This window comes from Arvicola amphibius, chromosome 3 (genome assembly GCF_903992535.2).
Source record: "Arvicola amphibius chromosome 3, mArvAmp1.2, whole genome shotgun sequence".
Classification (NCBI taxonomy): domain Eukaryota; kingdom Metazoa; phylum Chordata; class Mammalia; order Rodentia; family Cricetidae; genus Arvicola; species Arvicola amphibius.
In genome coordinates this window covers 140,088,685-140,107,231 of record NC_052049.1, presented here as the reverse complement: position 1 = coordinate 140,107,231, position 18,547 = coordinate 140,088,685, and the positions used below count along the sequence as shown (strand labels likewise).

The following is an 18,547-nucleotide window of genomic DNA, read 5'->3' as shown; positions in this document are numbered from 1 at the left end:
CCCGTGTCTGCATTCGGTGCACTGGCACCCAGTTCGCGAGATTAGGGCAAGGGGCTGGAGGTTAAAATTCACAGAAGACAGAGAGACAGAGACACGGGTCATCCTTGAATTCCCCAAGAATGCCCCCTTTATTGTGTTCAGGGGCAGATTATATAGAGATAGCCACGCCCAGCCAAACCCACCAGAAACCACTCTCCTGTCATCAGGAACTCCTGAAGGTCTCGTGCTCAGAGCAGCTGTAGGCACTCAGATCAGGGGATTACAAGATATTCAGGATCTGGGGTCTCACTGCTTCCAACACTTTGAGTTTCTGTTTCCTTACCTTGAAAGAGAAATTTGATGAGGGAGGCTGAGGCAGGAGGATTGTAGTGAGGCCACATAGTGAGACCTGTTTTTAAAACCAAAAACAAAAATAAAGAAAGGAAGAAGGGGAGATTTGGTGGTCGGCGCTGTGTCGAGAATTTTCTCTGCTGGGGTGGAGCACTAGGTCCCTCTTCATAAGGTCCCAATGGCAATCCAAAGCTCTGTCCCTCCAGAGTTTCCCCCGAGGAACCAGTGAGTCTATTGGGCCTCCTTACAGAGATGGGGGAGGATTCCTCATAGGAACATGGGTGGCAACAGTAGAAAGTCCTCACCCAGCATGTGTGACGGTTTCCCCATAGCCACACGAATGGAGTCACCTTCTCCTAGTTCTCCCGAGTCTGTATACTCCAGCCCCACCCCAAGATCCTGAGGACACTATCGACTAGAGAAAAGCTGAATACAGCTGGTTAGGAAAATGTGTGGATACTCAGGGGAAGGGCTGTGATCCTCCTGCCACCACCTCCTGTAAGGAAGACCAGTAGTCAACCAGCCCAGTTGTGATGGTCATGTGCCGACAGGCACAGCGGAACCCCCGCAGATGGTGGCTGTTCGGCTGTGAGAGCATTTCTGTGCAGCACCCCGAAAGCTGGCTTCCAAGTGGACAGCTAAGAAACACAGGGCACCCAGCCCAAGCACTTGCATGTCCATCATCTGCGGATGTTTCCACCGTTTTCCAGTTGAGCTGTACCTCAGCCATGGTTGCTTTGCCCGTGGGCTCACTTACTTGCCTGTGCTATCACTTTCCTTCTGGATGTCCTCAGAAAGACCCTTTCCTTCCTCTCTCCAGCCTGCCTGACAGCCATCTTTCCTCCTTGCCTCTAGTTTCCTGGCCTGCTGCTCCTCCTCTGTCTCATCCTTGGGTTGCATTTATTTCTAGTGGGCGAGGATCTCATCATGGAATGAAAATATGAAGCGTGACTCACTGTGAGTTCAAGAGTCTTAAACACCCAGTTTTGGTTTTTAAGAATGAATTCAGTTTGAAAAGCATGATACGTATTAATTAGTCACTGAGAATTATTTAAGGTCATCTGGTCTCTGAGTACAGAGAAGAAAGAAGAACGAACGATGAGACTTTTCTTTCTTCTGCTCCTCAATGAATAGAAACATGGTTTCCAGCAAACTTAGTTACATTTTTTAAAAATTAGATTTACTTTTAATTTTTTGGATATATTTATTTTATTTCATGTGTTTGAGTGTTTTGCCTGCATGTATGTTCACCGTGTGCATGCTTGGTGTCCGTGGAGGCCAGAGGAGGGCATCAGATCCCCCACGACTGGACTCACGACCTATAAGTCACCTTGTAGGTACTGGGAACGGAGCCTGGACCTTCTGTAAGAGCAGCAAGTGCTCTTAACTGCTGAGCCATCTCTCCAAGCTCCTCGGTTATATCTGAGTTGGCCATTACCGCCCTGCACATAACTGCTTTAAGGGGTTTTATTTTTACGTTTTTGTTGTAGAGATCAAAATACAAAGTTTTGGGGTTTTTGGTTCTTTGTTGTTGTTTTTTGGGGGGGGGCGTTTGTTTGTTTTTTGGTTCTGCAAGTGCTCCTTGCCTCCAGGGAAACTGTTCCCCTGTGGATTCCAAACAAGCAAATTTCAGTTCTGTGACTGAAATGGCTTATGCTCTTGAAGTCCTATTGTTTCCTAGTGATCAGCTTCATAAAGAGCCTCCCCCACCCCGCCTGCCACTTTACATTTTTGAAAGGTTGGGATGTGAGTGCCTGTTTTTGAAACCCAGGAGGTTCACCTTTATAAATATTTCTGTGTTTTATGAGCTTTTAGGATATTGTCACAGGAGACCATTTCTGTTGCATGGAATTTTCATAGGAGTTGGCACACAAGGCCCATCTGGTTTCTGCCCCTGCTATTCCTCTAATCTGCCTCGCCAGGTCACCAGGGCCTTCTTGAAGTGTCACACCCCAGAGATTCCTGTCTGTGGGCAGTGACACTGTGAGTGTCCCCTCCACAAACTCCCGCTGGTTTCTGTCCTCATGTCTGTGTGGGCTGAAAGTTCCATGCTCAGCCTGACCTGCGGAGGTCACAAGGAGGAGTGAGACATGGTTTTCACTCCCAGAGAAATCAGGCCTAGCAATGGACACAGATGCGAATCAGTGTGATAGGGGACACTGCCATTGGTGTGTCAGAGCCTGGGCCACAGTCATTTTCAGTGTGCCTGGGGAATGGAACACATGGAAAAGACATATCGGATCTCTGTTGTGTGGCACTGGGGAGATGGGAACAAATGTCTGCTTACCCAGATAGGGACACAATGCCAGACAAAGTAAGGATACCATCAAAGTTAAACATAGTGAACCGAAGAGTTTTATTTGGGTTACTTACCGGACCAGAAATGGTTTGAGGACACCTATGTCACCAAAAACCCATTCCAGTATGGGTGACAACTCATGGCAGCTGGAAAACTGGAGCACACTGCACAGCCTGCAGGTAGCTGGAGCACACTGCACAGCCTGCAGGTAGCTGGAGCACACTGCACAGCCTGCAGGTAGCTGGAGCACACTGCAGAGCCTGCAGGTAGCTTAGTTGCCTGAGCCTTTTTCAGGTCTCCTATTCCTCCTCCACCACCTCCTCCTCCTTTTTTGTTTTTGTTTATTTTATTTAATTATTTTTGAAACAGGATCTTATTGTATAACTCTGGCTGACCTGGAACTTGCTATGTAGACTAGGCTGTCCTTGAACTCACAGAGATCTGCTGAGATTAAAGATGTGTGCCACCACTCCTGACTTTGCTCTCTGCTTCTCAAAGGAAGCTCAACTGATCTGCCAGTGTCTCTCAGTAGTCCTTACTCTTTGTTTAAATATGCTTGGGGAAGGCTTGGATCTGGTCAGTTTCAGGAGCTTCCTGATGCCTTGGCATTGTTCACTTCCTAAGATTAAGGAGCCACCCTGCAGGATGGAATGTTTCACCTCTCCTTAGAACATCCTGTTGTTGTAGAAGGAAACTGCTGCCTGCCCAGGCTGGTAAGGTTCAGGCATCCTTTTCCTTTGGCAGTTACATGATGTCTCCCTGACTCTGCCTACTCTCTCTCTCTCTATCTCCTCCAGCCTGGCTATATTCTGCCCTGCCATAGGCCAAAGCACCTTCTTTATTAGCCAATGGTAATAAAACATATTCACAGAGGGGAATCCCACATAATCTCCTCTTTTCTGCCTAAATAAAAAAGGTTTTTAACTTTAACATAGTAAAATTACATATAACAAAATAGGTATCAAGCAAGAATTACAGTATTTTTTGTGAATCTAAAGTTTCATATCTAGTTTATCTTTTATCATAACTAAGGAAAACTATAACTATGTGTCTTCAACTTCTTCAAAGACCCCAGAAGGTTATAATATTACCCAAGTAAACAGGGAGTGAATTGCAAGCAACACTCAAAACTCTAGAATTGACAGAGATGTCTAATTGCCTGGACAGTCACCCAAAGTTCTTCTGTAACATTGGGACATCCATCTTCAGCCTACAGGCCCATAGTATCTGGCAGACTTTTCCATGAAACAGGAAATTTGAAAACCTGTTCAGTAACTTTCTTCTGTGTTCTGCAGAATGTCTAGCAGTTTCTTCTATAAATCAGGAACCCTGAAGGATTGTCTCACCTTCTTTAAGCAAGTTCAACAGTTTTCTGTGGGTCCTGCATATCCAGTTTATACAGCATACCATCAAGCAGTCCAGGCAAGAGCAGTTTGTTGCCCAAGTGGCTAACCTTGTCAAATTGAAGGCAAATTTCATGAGTTTCTACAATGCCCATCAGTCTCTCTAAAGTAACTGGTGATGCCAGAAGCAGACATGTCTCACTGTCGAGAAAAGTCTAAGTTCTTAAAACATTTTAGATACCATATTCTGTAGGTCTTTAAAGTATTGAAGAGCTAACTGAAATATATATATCTATATATCTAGAAAACCTAACTAATGTGACTACAAATTTGACTATTATAAAGGATTATCTATTAATCTATATTTCTTTTTTAACTACACATTGCATTTTAAAATCAGCTGCACAAACACAATGCCTTAAACAAGAGCAGAAATACATATACACAATGTAACAAAATTGACCTTACATTTTTATTAATAGACTAAGATCCACAGCAATGCAAAATATTCATCTCCTTTAAATGAAAACAAATATTTTTAAACATTCATTTTGGAAATTTAGGTGTTGTTTTCTCTAGACTGCTTCCTGCTCTTTGTTGGGCAAAGTATTATTAGGGTTCATGAAGACCTTTCAGGAGGTCTTGTTCCATCAGACCACGCTAGCCTGGAAGGAATCTACAGGTTCTCATTTTCTGTGGAAACAAAAGCAGAACCTCTTTTCCAAAGCAACATAACCTTAGACTCAAATTTTGAAGTCAAGATAACTTTAAAATATATATGTTAATTTAGCTTAGCAGCTCCCACAATCAAATGTCTCTCTGCAGTTATCTCATTAACAGTCAAAAAATTCAAAGAAAGCACATAATATACATAATCCAGACTCTCTGTGTATATTCCATCTTTACGTGGCTTTTTTTACTCATTACTTTTTAAAATTTATTTTATTATCTTTACTCTTTTATTCTATGACTCTGTACTTTCTTTTCTCTCTGAAGCCCGTGTACATTTATCTAACACTGTGATCCACTTAGAGGTCTTTTTTCCTTTTGTCTGAATCTGCCTTTACTGTGTATCTGTAATGCTTTTCTGACAAGGAGCGCTTTTTAAAATGCTAAACATCGTGGCCAGGACTAATTGCTGCAGTTTTGCCTTTTAGCTCTGCCTAGTCCAACATGGCAGAGGTATATTCACTACTTCTGTGAGCCATGCTCACTCCCCCAGCTCCAAGGACACAGTGGGTCTATGTTGCCATTAATCAATCTGTAACACACTGCTCACAGACCCCGTTTAAGTGCTCCATAACAGGACCAGCCTGATCCAGGAAGTCAGCTCTTAAAGGAGCCACACAGGTTTTGCTGCTAATGCTGGGTCAGGAAGCCTTCTTTTAAATGAATCACGCTTCTGCTTGCACCTACCTAACAGAGCCCTCCCAAGAAAATGCTGCTACCAAGAAACTGTGCTTAACTCTGTTCTTTTGTGTCTATAATTCCTTCCCAAGATCTCTTAGGTTTTACGTGGATGTAGTTGGCCCACATTGGTGCCATTTGTAAAAGGAGACTGCTCATTCATATCCCGGCTGCTCAGACCAGTAAAGTTCCGGTGTCCTCCTCCTTCGGCAGTTACTTGGCATCTCCCAGACTCTGTCTACTCTCTCTCTATATCTCTTCTAGCCTAACTATATTCTGCCCTGACATAAGCCAAAGCAGCTTCTTTATTAACCAATGGTAATAAAACGTATTCACAACATACAGAGGGGAATCTCACATCATGTTGTTTGACCTCCTTCCTAACATCCTATGTCTTAATGAGCTTCCCTCCAAGAGGGAAAGTTTTAATTTTGAAATAAACTTCTACACAACTATGTCCTAGGGGAGACATGCAATGTGTAAACTCTAACACCCCTGCCCCTCATACTCCTGACACAGCCTGTCCCACTGTGAACGACTCGACGTGGAAAGTTAGTGGCGAGGATGCCAACTGCTATGCTTCCTGAGCTACTGGGGTCAAGGATGTGACTGTCACCTCCATGTCACAGATCAAAGAAGGTAGAAATGTCATCCAGGGTTCTAGGATTCTTCCACCAATGACTCCCTTGGACCCACCCTCCATGAAGGGGACGCCCTAACATTGAGGACTCCCTCCTAGACCCTGGGTTACGCACAATCCACACCTAAACACCTGTTTCACAGAGAGATCCTCTATTTAGCGGGGAAGAGAGAAGACAAAGTGGCTGCTTTCTGACTCAGCAGGAAAATAGCAGCAAATGGGTGTAATTTTTAAGAGGAAGAAAAGGGGAGGTCTGTGTTAGCATGGACTAGGATGCAGTAGTACAGGAGAGGGGCAAGAGGAAGAAGGGGAAGGGGACAAGGGAAAGAGGGAAGAGGTAGTTGTCCCCGAGGGACAAAGGGCTGCTTCTGGATAGAAAAGAGATAGACAAGACACATGGGAAAATGGCAGTTTATAGAGGAAAAATGGGAAACTCTGTGATAGAATGAGGTCTTTAATTTTAATCGGACATGTTAATTAGGTGGAAGGAAGCTTTTGATTGCTGGATTTGGTGGTCAGCCTGAGGAAGAGGAGGTAACCAAATAAGGGAATAGATCTTGGTGGTTAGCTTTAGGAATGTCATCTAATGGTTTTGAGCAAGGCAGAGGGAATGGGGAGAAGGGTAAAGTCCACCAGAGCTACATGCTCAAGTGGGCTAGTGCCCCTTCACTCCCTGACCCAAACCTCTACATAAAAGAGAAAAGAAGGTGAACATGCAAGATAATGCATAGGGATGGACCATTTCAACCTCATGTGGGAGGACTCATTTCTGCCCATTCAGTAACATGGTCCACCTAATTGCAAAGGAGGCTGGGAAATGTAGTTTTATATTTGGTCAAAATGAACTAGAAGCTAAAGGGCAGGCAAATCTACTTCTTACCCCAGAGGTCAGAAAGTCCAAGACCAATGCACCAACAGACACAGTATCTGGTTAGAGTATGCTTTCTGGTTCACAATGCTTTTCCTGTGTCCTCACTTGAAGTTCCGAGACCTTTTCTAGGCACCCTAATCCTACTCATGAGGGCGCCACCCTCGTGGCCTTTTGACCTGCTGATGCCATCCTTCCTAGGCTTAGGATTTCAGCTCTGAATTTGCAGGGAAATAATATTCAGTCCATAGCCAATCCCGTTTAAAGTGTTTCTGTGCAATACTCAACCGCATGATTAAATCACCACATTTTTATTTTTCAGTGCTGAGTTCTGACTACATGAAGCACATGGAGGTTTTTTTTTTTTTTTGTTTCATTTTCCTCTTCTTTCTTTTCTCATTTCTCAGCCCAACAGGCAGGACCCGTGAATTCGCAATGCCTTCCAGGAGTTACACCCCATACACGCGAGTCCTGGAGTTAACCTCAAAGAAAACGCTCACTTAGGCACTCAGAGACACGTGCTTCTTGCAGGCCTTGAAAAGCCCTGCAACCCTGCGACTTAAAAGTCTGGAGAGGGTGATGATTGCTTCCTCGTAGATACGGTTTAAGCCAGAATGGGAATCTCAGGCCAGTGGAGGCGGAGAGAACAAGCCAGGATGTGGACGTGAGACACCCGCCCAACCTGCTATACAGAATCATCATTTACTTTCCACGTGGATGTTGAAGTCCTGGCTTTACAGTCTATGTTGCTTTACTCAATTTAGAGAGAAAGGGGCATTAATTAAAAATTTCATGTTTGTTACAGCATAAAGGCTTTGTTTACCCGTGAAGTATTAGCAGCAGTATTTCTCCCACATGGAGAAGCCTGTGCACAAGGAGCATGGGCATCTGGAAAAACTTGAACCTGGAGGGGAAGATTCCTGGCATCCAGTGCTCTCTCCTCTAGTCAGGAGGATGTGGGTCTGGTTGTGGGAGTCACGTTTAGAGACTTGGGTGTGCCAGAGTAACTGCATTCTGATTTACTGATTACTGTTTTAATGTGTGCCTTATGCCATGATTGGACCACCTGAGATCACTATATTTATGCAAGCTGTGATTCTTTCCTTTCTCACTTAACTTAAAGAATTTTGTATGTTGTGGCATTTAGTCATTTCATGTTTAAGTAACAATTGATATTTTTGTTAAATGGATGAGGAGTCTATTCACGCACGCTCTACTTTGATATTAAAACCCACGTCACATATATTTAATAAATGCCTTCTATTTTGTCCTAACATTGTCTCTGTTCTGTTTCGTCCATGACCATGTAGGAGGAATGGATACTTAGCAGACCAGGCTCTGGAATGGTGTCAGGGTCAGATACCAGTGATCTTTCTTCAGTTAATCCACAGAAGAATGGTGAGGTCTAAGAATGTATTTCTTCTCAAACCCTGAAATACATTTTACTAACACACTTTCTGAAAAGAGTAAGATATAGTCGTGATCACAAAGAATTAAATCTTCCTTTTAAAAATAACCCTCCAGGCCTGCAGAGATTTCTCAGCTGTTAAGAGCAACTGCTAGGGGCTGGAGAGATGGCTCAGAGATTAAGAGCATTGCCTGCTCTTCCAAAGGTCCTGAGTTCAATTCCCAGCAACCACATGGTGGCTCACAACCATCTGTAATGGGGTCTGGTGCCCTCTTCTGGCCTGCAGGCATACACACAGACAGAATACTGTATACATAATAAATGAATATTTAAAAAAAATGAGCAACTGCTATTCTTGCAGAGGATCAGGGTTCAGTTCCCAGCATCTGCATGACAGCTCACAACTGCCTGCAACCCCAGTTCTGAGGAATCTGATGCACACAAATACACACAAATATATGTATAAAAATAAAGAAATAAAAATTTGAAATCCCCCTCCCTTCACAGCCTTACGTCACCTAGTTAGGAAAAAGCAAGTGAACAAAGTAGTTCCATTGAATAAATCACCCTGAGTCAGGATAAAGTGAAAAGTGTGTGTGTGTGTGTGTGTGCACCTATGTGTGTGCATGTTTGTATGTTCGCATGTGTGTGCACACATGCACGTACATATGGATGTGCATGATTATATGTTTGCATGCGTGTGTACATGTGTGTACATGTACGTGTGTGTGTGTGTGTGTGTGTGTTGCACACACTTAAACCAGAGAACAATGTCAAGTATTCTTCCGCAGGTACCACCTGCTTTATTATTTTGTGGGACAGAATCTCTCCTTGGCCTGGACCATGCCTAGTAGGCCAAACTTGCTCCCAGAGAGCCTCAGGGATCCTCTCTTCACCCCTCCCCAGCCCCAGTGCTGGAATTACAAGTGCATGACACTGGGCCTAGTTGTTTTTGTTTTTGTCTTTTATATGGATTCCAGGAGCTCAACCTCAGATCCTCACGGTTGCACAGAAAATACTTTACCACCTGAGATATTACCCAAAATGTGCGGTTTTTGTAGTCAAATTTGTGTTTAAACTCTGGCTAAAGGACCTTAGAGGAGTCGTAAGAGCTCTGTGGAGGTCAGCTCCTCCTCTAATGTGATGGGCACAGCAACTTGCCAGGTGGATGGAAGTGGGAGTGAAGTTCACAGCTGCTGTCACTCCAGGTTTGCTTTAAAGCATTGTTGGCTCCTGTGTGGTCCCCAGGGGTAACGAGGAACCCTCCTTCTGGACATCAAGGAGTGGCCGTGGCAGAGGCCATCACGACAGCAAATGGGGAAGCTGCACCCTCAGGGAGGAGCTGGCCATCCTCAGAAGTCAGTGTCCCTGGAGAAACTAGTCTGGAAGAGATTTCAAAGTGAACGACAATGATTCAAAGAAAGCCAGTTTTAATGTGACCAAAGGCGGCAATGGAAATCATCTGCAAATAACTCCGTAGTCCCTTGTCCCTCTTTTAAAACAAGCATGACAAAGATAGGCAGGCAGACAGACAGACAGACATATGTTTAAGGGGTCTTTCTGCTGACAGGGCCTTTGTGTTTTTCATATAACATGTACTGAACGCTGGCAACTGAACTATCCAGGAAGACCATTACAGAGAGTTGCTACATTGCACAGACTGAAAATCTGAGAAAAGTATTTTAGATCCTTGGTTAATATCACATCTAGGGAGGCTCAGTGGAACAGCTCAGCCAGTAAAGGCACTTGCTGTGTCCATAAGCCTGATGACCCGAGTCTGATCTCTGGTGGCTTGCATGAGGCAGAGAGATGGAAGAAATGTGGAAGGTTCCAGGTCAGACAATCCAGAGTATACAGCAAGCAGAAAGAGGAGGAGACTCTGCCTCAAAACAAGGTGGAAGGAGAGAGCCAACTCTGACCTCCATAGACACGGTGGCAGGCATGGACCCATATTCCCAACAGGAACATGAGTATTGTGTAGAATGGGGGTGCAGGATTCTAATACTAACACAGTGAATTTACCTCACTAGAGTAAAGATCCACAATATATAGGAGGGCTTTTTTAAAAACATGAATCAGCCAGGCAGTGGTGGTGCATGCCTTTAATCCCAGCACTCAGGAGTCAGAGGCAGGTGGATCTCTGTGAGTTCGAGGACAGCCTGGTCTATAAGAGCTAGTTCCAGGGCAGGCTTCAAAGCTACAGAGAAATTCTGTCTCGAAAAAAGAAAATGAAGCCGGGCGGTGGTGGCGCACGCCTTTAATCCCAGCACTCGGGAGGCAGAGGCAGGTGGATCTTTGAGTTCAAGGCCAGCCTGGTCTACAAGAGCTAGTTCCAGGACAGGCTCTAGAAACTACAGGGAAACCCTGTCTCAAAAAACCCAAAAAAAAAAGAAAGAAAATGAATCAATTTTATTATGGTGCTTCAAGTTAATATTTTCATTTCTGTTGTCGGGATTTCTGTCCTGCCTGGTTTCTGTCCTCCCACCAGGTCCCACAGCCATTTAGCCCCAAAGAAATCACACAGAGGTCTATATTAATGACAATCTGATTGTTCCATTAGCTCAGGCTCCTTATTAACTCCTATAACTTATATTAACCCATTATTCTTATCTATGTTAGCCACATGGCTCAGTACCTTTTTCAGTGGGGCAATCACATCTTCCTTCTTCTGTGATTGTGACAGGACTGGGGAGGAATGGGCTTCCTCCTTCCCAGAATTCTCCTGTTCTCATTGACCTGCCTCTACTTCCTGTCTGGTTGTCCCGCCTATACTTCCTTCCTGGCTACTAGCCAATCAGCATTTATTTAAAATATAATTGACAGAATATAGACAATTGTCCCACACCACATTTCAGTCCTCCTTAGCATTGTCAATAACACACAAGCATATATAACATTTATTTGCTTCATTTTCAAGAGACATACAACCTTCCATAGAGAAGTAGAATCACATGGTTTTTAAGAATATAGGCTCTGGGATCCAACTGCCTGAGTGTACTCCCTTGTGTGTGCCTATGTAAGTCATGTGACCTGCCAGAGCCCCCCTGCAACAGGACAGTGGCAGTTTCTTCCTGGTGGGGTTGATGTGAAGAATGGCTGAGCTAGTTTTTGGGCAGGTCTTAGAATAGTAGTTGGTACACAGCAAGCCCTTACTCGATGCTTCCCAGTGTCATTACATCTTTCATAAGCAGTTTGACTTAATGCAGTTAAAGTTTATGTGTACATATTATAGAGGCTGCACCATTATTTATTTCTTCTTCTTCTTCTTTGAGATAAAAATCCCATGTATCCTAATGTGGCCTTAAACTCTTGTATAGCCACAGATGACTTTAAACTTCTGATTCTCCTACCTCTGCCTCTCAGTGCTGAGATTAGAGGTATGCACCTCCATGCCCATGCCCAGTTATGCAGCACTAGGGATGGAGCCTAGGGCTTTGCACCTGCTAGGCAATTGTCTGTCAACTGACCCACATCCATAACCCTTGCACCACTGCATCTTTGTAAAAAGATTGTGTGTATGTGTGTGTGCGTGCATGTGCGCATGTTTCTGTGTGTGTCTGTGTTAGTATATGCACATATATGGGCGCAGGTGCCTGCAGAGGCCACAAGAGGGCATCAGGTTCCCTAAATTTAGTTGTGAGTTACCTGATGTGGGTGCTAGACTCGAGCAGCGAGTGCTCTTAACTGCTGAGCCCTCTCTCCAGTTCTACCTTTTTTTAAAAAAAAAAGTATATAATGAATTGGATTCTATTTCATTCAAGCACCGTGATTCAATTAACCTATCCTGTCACACTGGAATTTCAAAGGTTGTCTTTACTCTTTCTTAAGCAATTCATCTTCTGCACACGTCTGTGGACATTCTCCTAATTGTTTTCTCAGGTTAAATTCCTCAAAGAAGAATTGCCAGTCCCAACAGTGTACAAGCGTTAAATCTTTCAGTGTTCAAAGTCTCATTTGTTCTGTGGAAATTTGTGTGCACTGAAACTCACCAATACTATAAGGAAGTGACCCACTGACCCCTCAGCCAACATTAGCAATGAGAAATGGAGAACATAAGGAATCTCTTGTTTTCGGCAGACCTGTCCTTCTGAAAACAGTAAGAACATTTCCTGCAGGATATATTGCCCTTGGATAGCTAACTTCAAGAACTTCACTTGAGAGTTGTGTTCTCTCAGGTCCCAGAGAGGGTTTTAGCAGCTGATGGGAACTAAGAGGGGACTCAGAAGGAACCAGCATCCCCTGGGATCCAGAACCCACTGCTCAGTGAGGCGGCACTTTGTTGGAGTCTACCATGGTGGGGGCATGATAGGTGGGGGGGAAGATATCCAAGATGCAACAGGAAGTGGGGAGATTCTGAAGCCAGCCTCACTCATTCTGTAGCAATCTTCTCCCCTAGCAATTAAAGGGTCCTACAAGAATATGTCAATGGCTTCTACAGACAGTATCCTCAGTGATGTACCCAACCTCCCTCAGGCTTCCCTCCCCCAAGCATCCCAGCTCTCTCTACATCACCACCCTGGGGACCAAGATTCTAGCAAATGGACTTTCAGGGAACAAGCCACATCCAACCCCCAGTGAGAAGAGATGTGGTCTGGTAAGCAGGTGATTAAAAAGCACGCCTTCTTTTCCTCAGCCCCAAAGATGAGAATCCCCAGGAGTGGGTCCTGTTAGAGAAAAGAGGAGACTGATGTGTTTCTAGGAGAGGTCAGAAACAAGGGAATCCGCAAGGGATGAATGCTGAAGCCTTGGGGTGATTCACAGGGCAAAATTCTCTAAAACCTGGTGTAAAATATGTGTTAAAGCAAGGCGTGTTTTTCTCTTTTCTTTCTTTCCTGCAGCCTCTTTCTCCTTCTTCCCTTTCCCCTCCTCCCCTCCCTCCGTCCCTCTCTCTTCTTTTGCACGTAAGTATCTGATTGTCTAGCACGTTGTTGAGAACACAACTCATTCACCATCGTCTTTCCCTTGCACAATTCTTGAATGTCAACTGGCTAAAGAGGCCTGAGTTTCTTTCTGTGTTCTTGGTCCTGTTATCGTGACCCAGTTGCCTGGATTGACACCTGAGGATGGCAGCTTTGCCACAGGCCATGGGATCAGGTGGTGTCTCCTCTCCAGTCCTTTTCACAGTTGTCCCTGTTCTAGTGTTGCCAATGCTCACACCGGTTACCAAGTCTGTGCATTCTTACACGGGGGCTGACAGGATGCCGACAGGGCTCACCCTGGATGCGTGGACCACCAAGAACACCCAGCCCTAGCCTTGTCAGTCCAGCGAGGGCACACTCTGCCTTCTGGAAGAGCTCAGGGCAGCTTCAGGTGTCACGGCTGCTGCTTCCTCGCTTGGGAAGGTAATGGGAATACAACTTCCAGTGGGCATTTTTGATAACTATATAGTATAATCTTTGTGGAATTCTAAATAAAATATTATTTAAAAACCCCCATCATTTGTGCCCAAGGGCCATAAAACTGATGTAATTTGAATGCAATAAAATATAAGCAAGCAGCAAAGAGTTCTTGTGGGCTTTCTCTTAATTTTTCAACACATACTTCAGAGTTTTAAGATGCAGCGTTTACAGCATTCACCTTCCTGAATTAGGGGTGGGGGGGTGCCGAGAAATAATTAGTAGGCAATTTTTTGGCCCTGGGGCTTTTCTTGTAAATGTTTTTGTTGGCAGGCACACTCTTGAGAACAGGAAGTCAGTCTCTTGTTACAGATTTAAGACTTTTCAGAGCCAAATAACAGAAAACTGGGTTAGTTCTGAAATGAGAGCTCGGGTGGGAGCGGGGCGGACTGTCCTGGACTCTTTCTGGAGATTAATGACATCTTGCAAATATTAATGCTCTCTTTCTCTCTTAACTTTGCCACCTCCTAAACAAAACATACTCAGACTGAAAACAACTTAGCGGATCATTTTGTAGCCCTACCCTAAAATAAAAGATCTTTATAGTACCCACAGAATTATTTTAAAACTTTTGGAGAGCTGGGGAGAAAAAAACTAGGATTGTCTCAAGTTGACCATTTATTGTTGTTATTGTTGTGTTTTGTATTTCTTTTTACAAAATCCTCAATATGAAATTTAAAGTATTAGACCTGGCATTAAAGATACTGTTTTCACAGTACTCATAAAGATTTCTATTTTCTTTGAAGTTTTATTTTTTTTAATTGAGTGCTCTGTTCTGCATGTACACCTGCATACCAGAAGAGGGCATCAGATTCCATTATAGATGGTTGTGAGCCACCGTGTGGTTACTGGGAATTGAACTCAGGGCCACTTGAAGTACAGCCAGTGCTCTTAACTGCTGAGCGATCTCACCAACCCCTTTCTTTGCAGCTTTAAAAACAGCTTTTGTCACTAAGAGTGTTGAAGCAAATTTGTAAATGGTATCAGTATGTAGTTTGAGCTGATTGCAAACAGAGTGATTGTTTGCAGTGGTGAGACTGGACATTTGACCAGGGCATTTAGTTGTTGGATTATAAAATAAGGAAACCTGTGCTCCCCTCCAAAGTCCAAGACTCTACTTATAAATAGGCTTAGTAAGGTTGAAAAGGAATTAAAATTCAGTTTCTACAAATGGTACTAAAAAGTTGCAGTCTTAACAAAGTTTATAATCTGGAGGAGGGACACCTTTAGTTCCAGCACTTGGGAGACAGAAGTAGGCGGTTCTCTGTGAGTTTGATGCCAGCCTGGTCTACAGAGTGAGTTCCAGGACAACCAGGGCTACACAGTAAAACTTTGTCTCAACAAAACAAAACAACGCCCCCCCCAAAAAAAAACAAAGCAAGCAAGCAAACAAACAAAAAATAATGTTGAGGAGGCTAGTCCTACATTGGTTGGGATGATTCTTTTTTAAAAGTGTGTGTGTACGTGAGAGAGAGAGAGAGAGAGAGAGAGAGAGAGAGAGAGAGAGAGAGAGAGAGAGAGAGAGAGAGAGAGAGAGAGAGAGAGAGAGAGGGAGGGAGGGAGGGGTGGAGAGGAAGGGAGGAAGACAGAGAGATAACATATGATAGCTTTTGCTTCTCACTATCCACATTGATGAAGCAGGGTCTCCCCATCTCTGCTCTAGCCTAGTCTGGGCTAGCTGTCCTGCAGTCTTCAGGTAACTCTACCGTTCTTGCCTTCCAGCTAACTTTGGAGCATGGGATTGCATTGTTTTGTGTACACCACAGAACTGGTCTACATTTGCAGCCATTCCTTTACAAATTAGATCATTCACTATTATTATTGAGGGATACGTGCCACGGTGTATGTGTGGAGGTCAGAAGACAAGTGTGTGGTGTAAGTTCTCTCCTTTACATGGTTCTGGGATTGAATTCGAGTTGTTGGGTTTGCACCTTTACCTGCTGAGCTCCTACGGGCCCTGTGATAGTTCTGGAAATGCAGAAGCTTTATAAAACTTTGCAATATTTGAGGCAAAGATCATTTTCCTGTAACAAGTATAGATATTGTACTGATACTCTAGACGTTTCCATCCTGGTACATTCTCTCAGAACAGAAGACAGTTTACACATGTCCCAGTATAGATGCTCCTCATTCAGGGACCCACACACAAGGAAGGAAAGGGCAGGACAGTAGGGTGAGTGGCTAGTGGAGTCTGGAAGGATGAGTTCCAGGATTATAAAGGACATGTTCATCCTATATCCAACTCTTTTTTTCCCTTAAGATTTATTTTATTTTTATTTGTGTGTCTTGTGTGCACATCTGCATGTATGTGTGTGCACGTGAATTCAGGTACCTGTGTAGGCCAGATGAGGGTATCAGGTCCCCTGGATGTAGGATAGAGGCAGTTATAAAATGCTGATATGGGTACTGAGGACAGAACTCAGGTCCTTTGGAAGAGCTGTGCACATTCAATCACCACTGAGCAATCTCCCCTACTCTTAACTTTAGAAACACTGAACATCCATCTGGAGATTGAGTGTGTCCAGAAAAACCACAATTTGTAACCCCCAGTTCACATGAACTGTTTCCTGTCTTATGTTATCAAGAAACTGTTGCTTTCTGGATCTGGCCAAACAAGAGGCACCATCATGCATGTTGACATTCGCCACAAGGACCGAAGTATTTGGCACAAGGAGCCCAAGAGCCAGAACATCCACCTGTGACTGCTAGTCAAGCTATTCAGGTTTTTGGCCAGACAAACCAACTCCACCTCCAATCATGTTGTCCTGAAAGTGATTTATGAGTTGCACTAACCGGCCACTTCTGTCCCTGTCCTGGATAATCCGAAAGATGAAGCTTCCTGGCTGAGAGATCAAAACAACTGTGGCCGTGGGGACAGTCACAGATGATGTACCCAAGCTAAAGGTGTGTGCACTGAGGGTGAGCCAGGCAGGAAGTCGCATCCTTAAGGCTGGGGGTAAGATTCTCACCTCCAACCCCCTGGCCCTGGAGTCTCCCAAGTGTGGTGGCACCATGCTCTTGTCTGGTCCTCAGAAGGACCAAGAGGTGTACCGGCATTTTAACAAGGCCCTGGGAACCCCACACAACCACACCAACCACACTAAACCTTATATCTGTCCCAGGGGCCGCAAGTTCAAATGTGCCAGAGGCAGATGGGCCATCGCAGCTACAAAAACTACCTCTGCATCTGATCTTACTGTTAAAAAAAAAGCTTTGGATTTTGGAGAGAGAGAGGAGAGAGAGAGGGTTATTTCTTGAAAATGACCTCTCTCTTCAGCCCATTCCAAACGGCATCCTTCCCACACCATTTATTATAATTTGCTTGTCTTCTTCTATTTTGACAAATTTTTTAATTTTTTAACCCTATAAATAATCTTAAACTACTCAAAGCTGTCATCCCCTAGATATGGAAATCAAATTACGCTCAAGAATTCTAGGTGACGGAAAACGTTAGCCAGCCCCGTAAGATACAGATGAGCATGGGAGAGTGGCGTAGCTGATAAGCCTGGAACTTCATCAGCACCGGAGGAGGGGGTGTTTATTTAAAGGAGATACCTGCTTCCTGCTTTACAACATACCAAGTATTTCTTCTCAACATTTATGAGCTTAAATAGATGCAGATGTTGCCAAAGAATGTGTTGTAAGATTAGCCACCCTAGAACCGTGCCGTTTGAGCACTGAGAGGTCTGCAGGAGGACAGCTCCGTGCCCTCCTTTTAAAGGGGAGGGAACTGAGGCTCAGAGAAGTCCATGGACCTGACACGAAGGTAATGTACGCAGATCATACACCTGAAGGCTTAGCTGTAGATTGCCTTTGTCCTGGTATTCAGTGTGTGTGTGTGTGTGTGTGTGTGTGTGTGTGTGTGTGTGTGTGTGTGTGTGTATGTGTGGGTGCGTATATGTGTCTGTCTGTCTGTCTGTCTGTCTGTCTGAGAATGGATGTCTGAGGACCACTGTGGAATTGATTCCCTCATTGCACCTATATGTGGGTCTCACACATTAAACTCAAGCCGCCAGGCTTGTACCCAAGTGCCCTAACCCACTGAGCCATCTTGTTGGCCTGAAATGGACTAATTTTCTCAAGACTGTGCTCAATCCTATCTGGATTACCGTGTGCCATGTCGCTCCCATTTGGGGGATTTTCTGTTTTCTGTTGTTTTGTTTTGTTCTGTTTTGTCCTGAGCAGTTCTGACTGTATACTTTGTAGGCATCTCGTACGCCTCCTCTTTTTCAACTCTTGGTTGGTATGGTTCAGAGCTTTTCTCTTTCATGTAAGGTGACCAGATAGGGTTCTGGTCAGGGATAGTGAGAGGATGGGGTAGTCAGCTTTCCCCTGCTCTAGGCTGTGGATTACCACTTTCTTTATCTCACTGGCTTCTGATCTCCTGCCAAAGAATAGTATGCGGACGAGAACATGGCTTTGTGCCTAGGAATGTGTGCTGCCTTTGCAGAGGACTCAGGATTGGGTCTCAGCATCCTTCATGTCGGGGAATTACAAAAACTGGTTAACTCTGGCTCCAGGAGATCCAACAGCCTCTTCTAGATTCCTCAGCCACACCCTGACACATGCATATGCCATATATGTACACCTATATTCAAAACAGGGTTTCTCTGTTTAACAGCTCTGGCTGTCTTGGAACTCACTAGACCAATCTGGCCGCAGACTCACAGAGATCCAACTTTCTCTGCCTAGCAAGTGCTGGAATTAAAGGTGTGTGCCACCACTGCCCAGCAAAATAAACATTTTTAAAAAGAGTGATAGATGTGACTACAATGAAGACTTGCTTGTTTCCAGTCACTACAGAGGCCGCAGTCTGCCCCTGAGCCTGGGAGGAAGGCTGAAACGTCTTGCCCTAG

At 44.4% G+C, this 18,547-nt stretch overlaps 1 protein-coding gene and 1 pseudogene across 1 annotated transcript in view; both read left to right on the top strand.

Moving 5' to 3' along the window:
- LOC119809731 (myocardial zonula adherens protein) overlaps positions 1 to 8,114 on the top strand; it is a 97,278-nt gene extending 89,164 nt beyond the window's left edge. Inside the window, exon 13 of the mRNA XM_038322799.2 lies at positions 7,295 to 8,114. Coding sequence (XP_038178727.1) covers positions 7,295 to 7,391 — 97 coding nt within the window. The 3' untranslated portion in view covers positions 7,392 to 8,114. The remainder of the gene's footprint in view (positions 1 to 7,294) is intronic.
- Positions 8,115 to 16,318: 8,204 nt separating this feature from the next.
- LOC119809412 lies at positions 16,319 to 18,309 on the top strand (annotated as a pseudogene).
- The last annotated feature ends 238 nt before the right edge of the window (positions 18,310 to 18,547 follow it).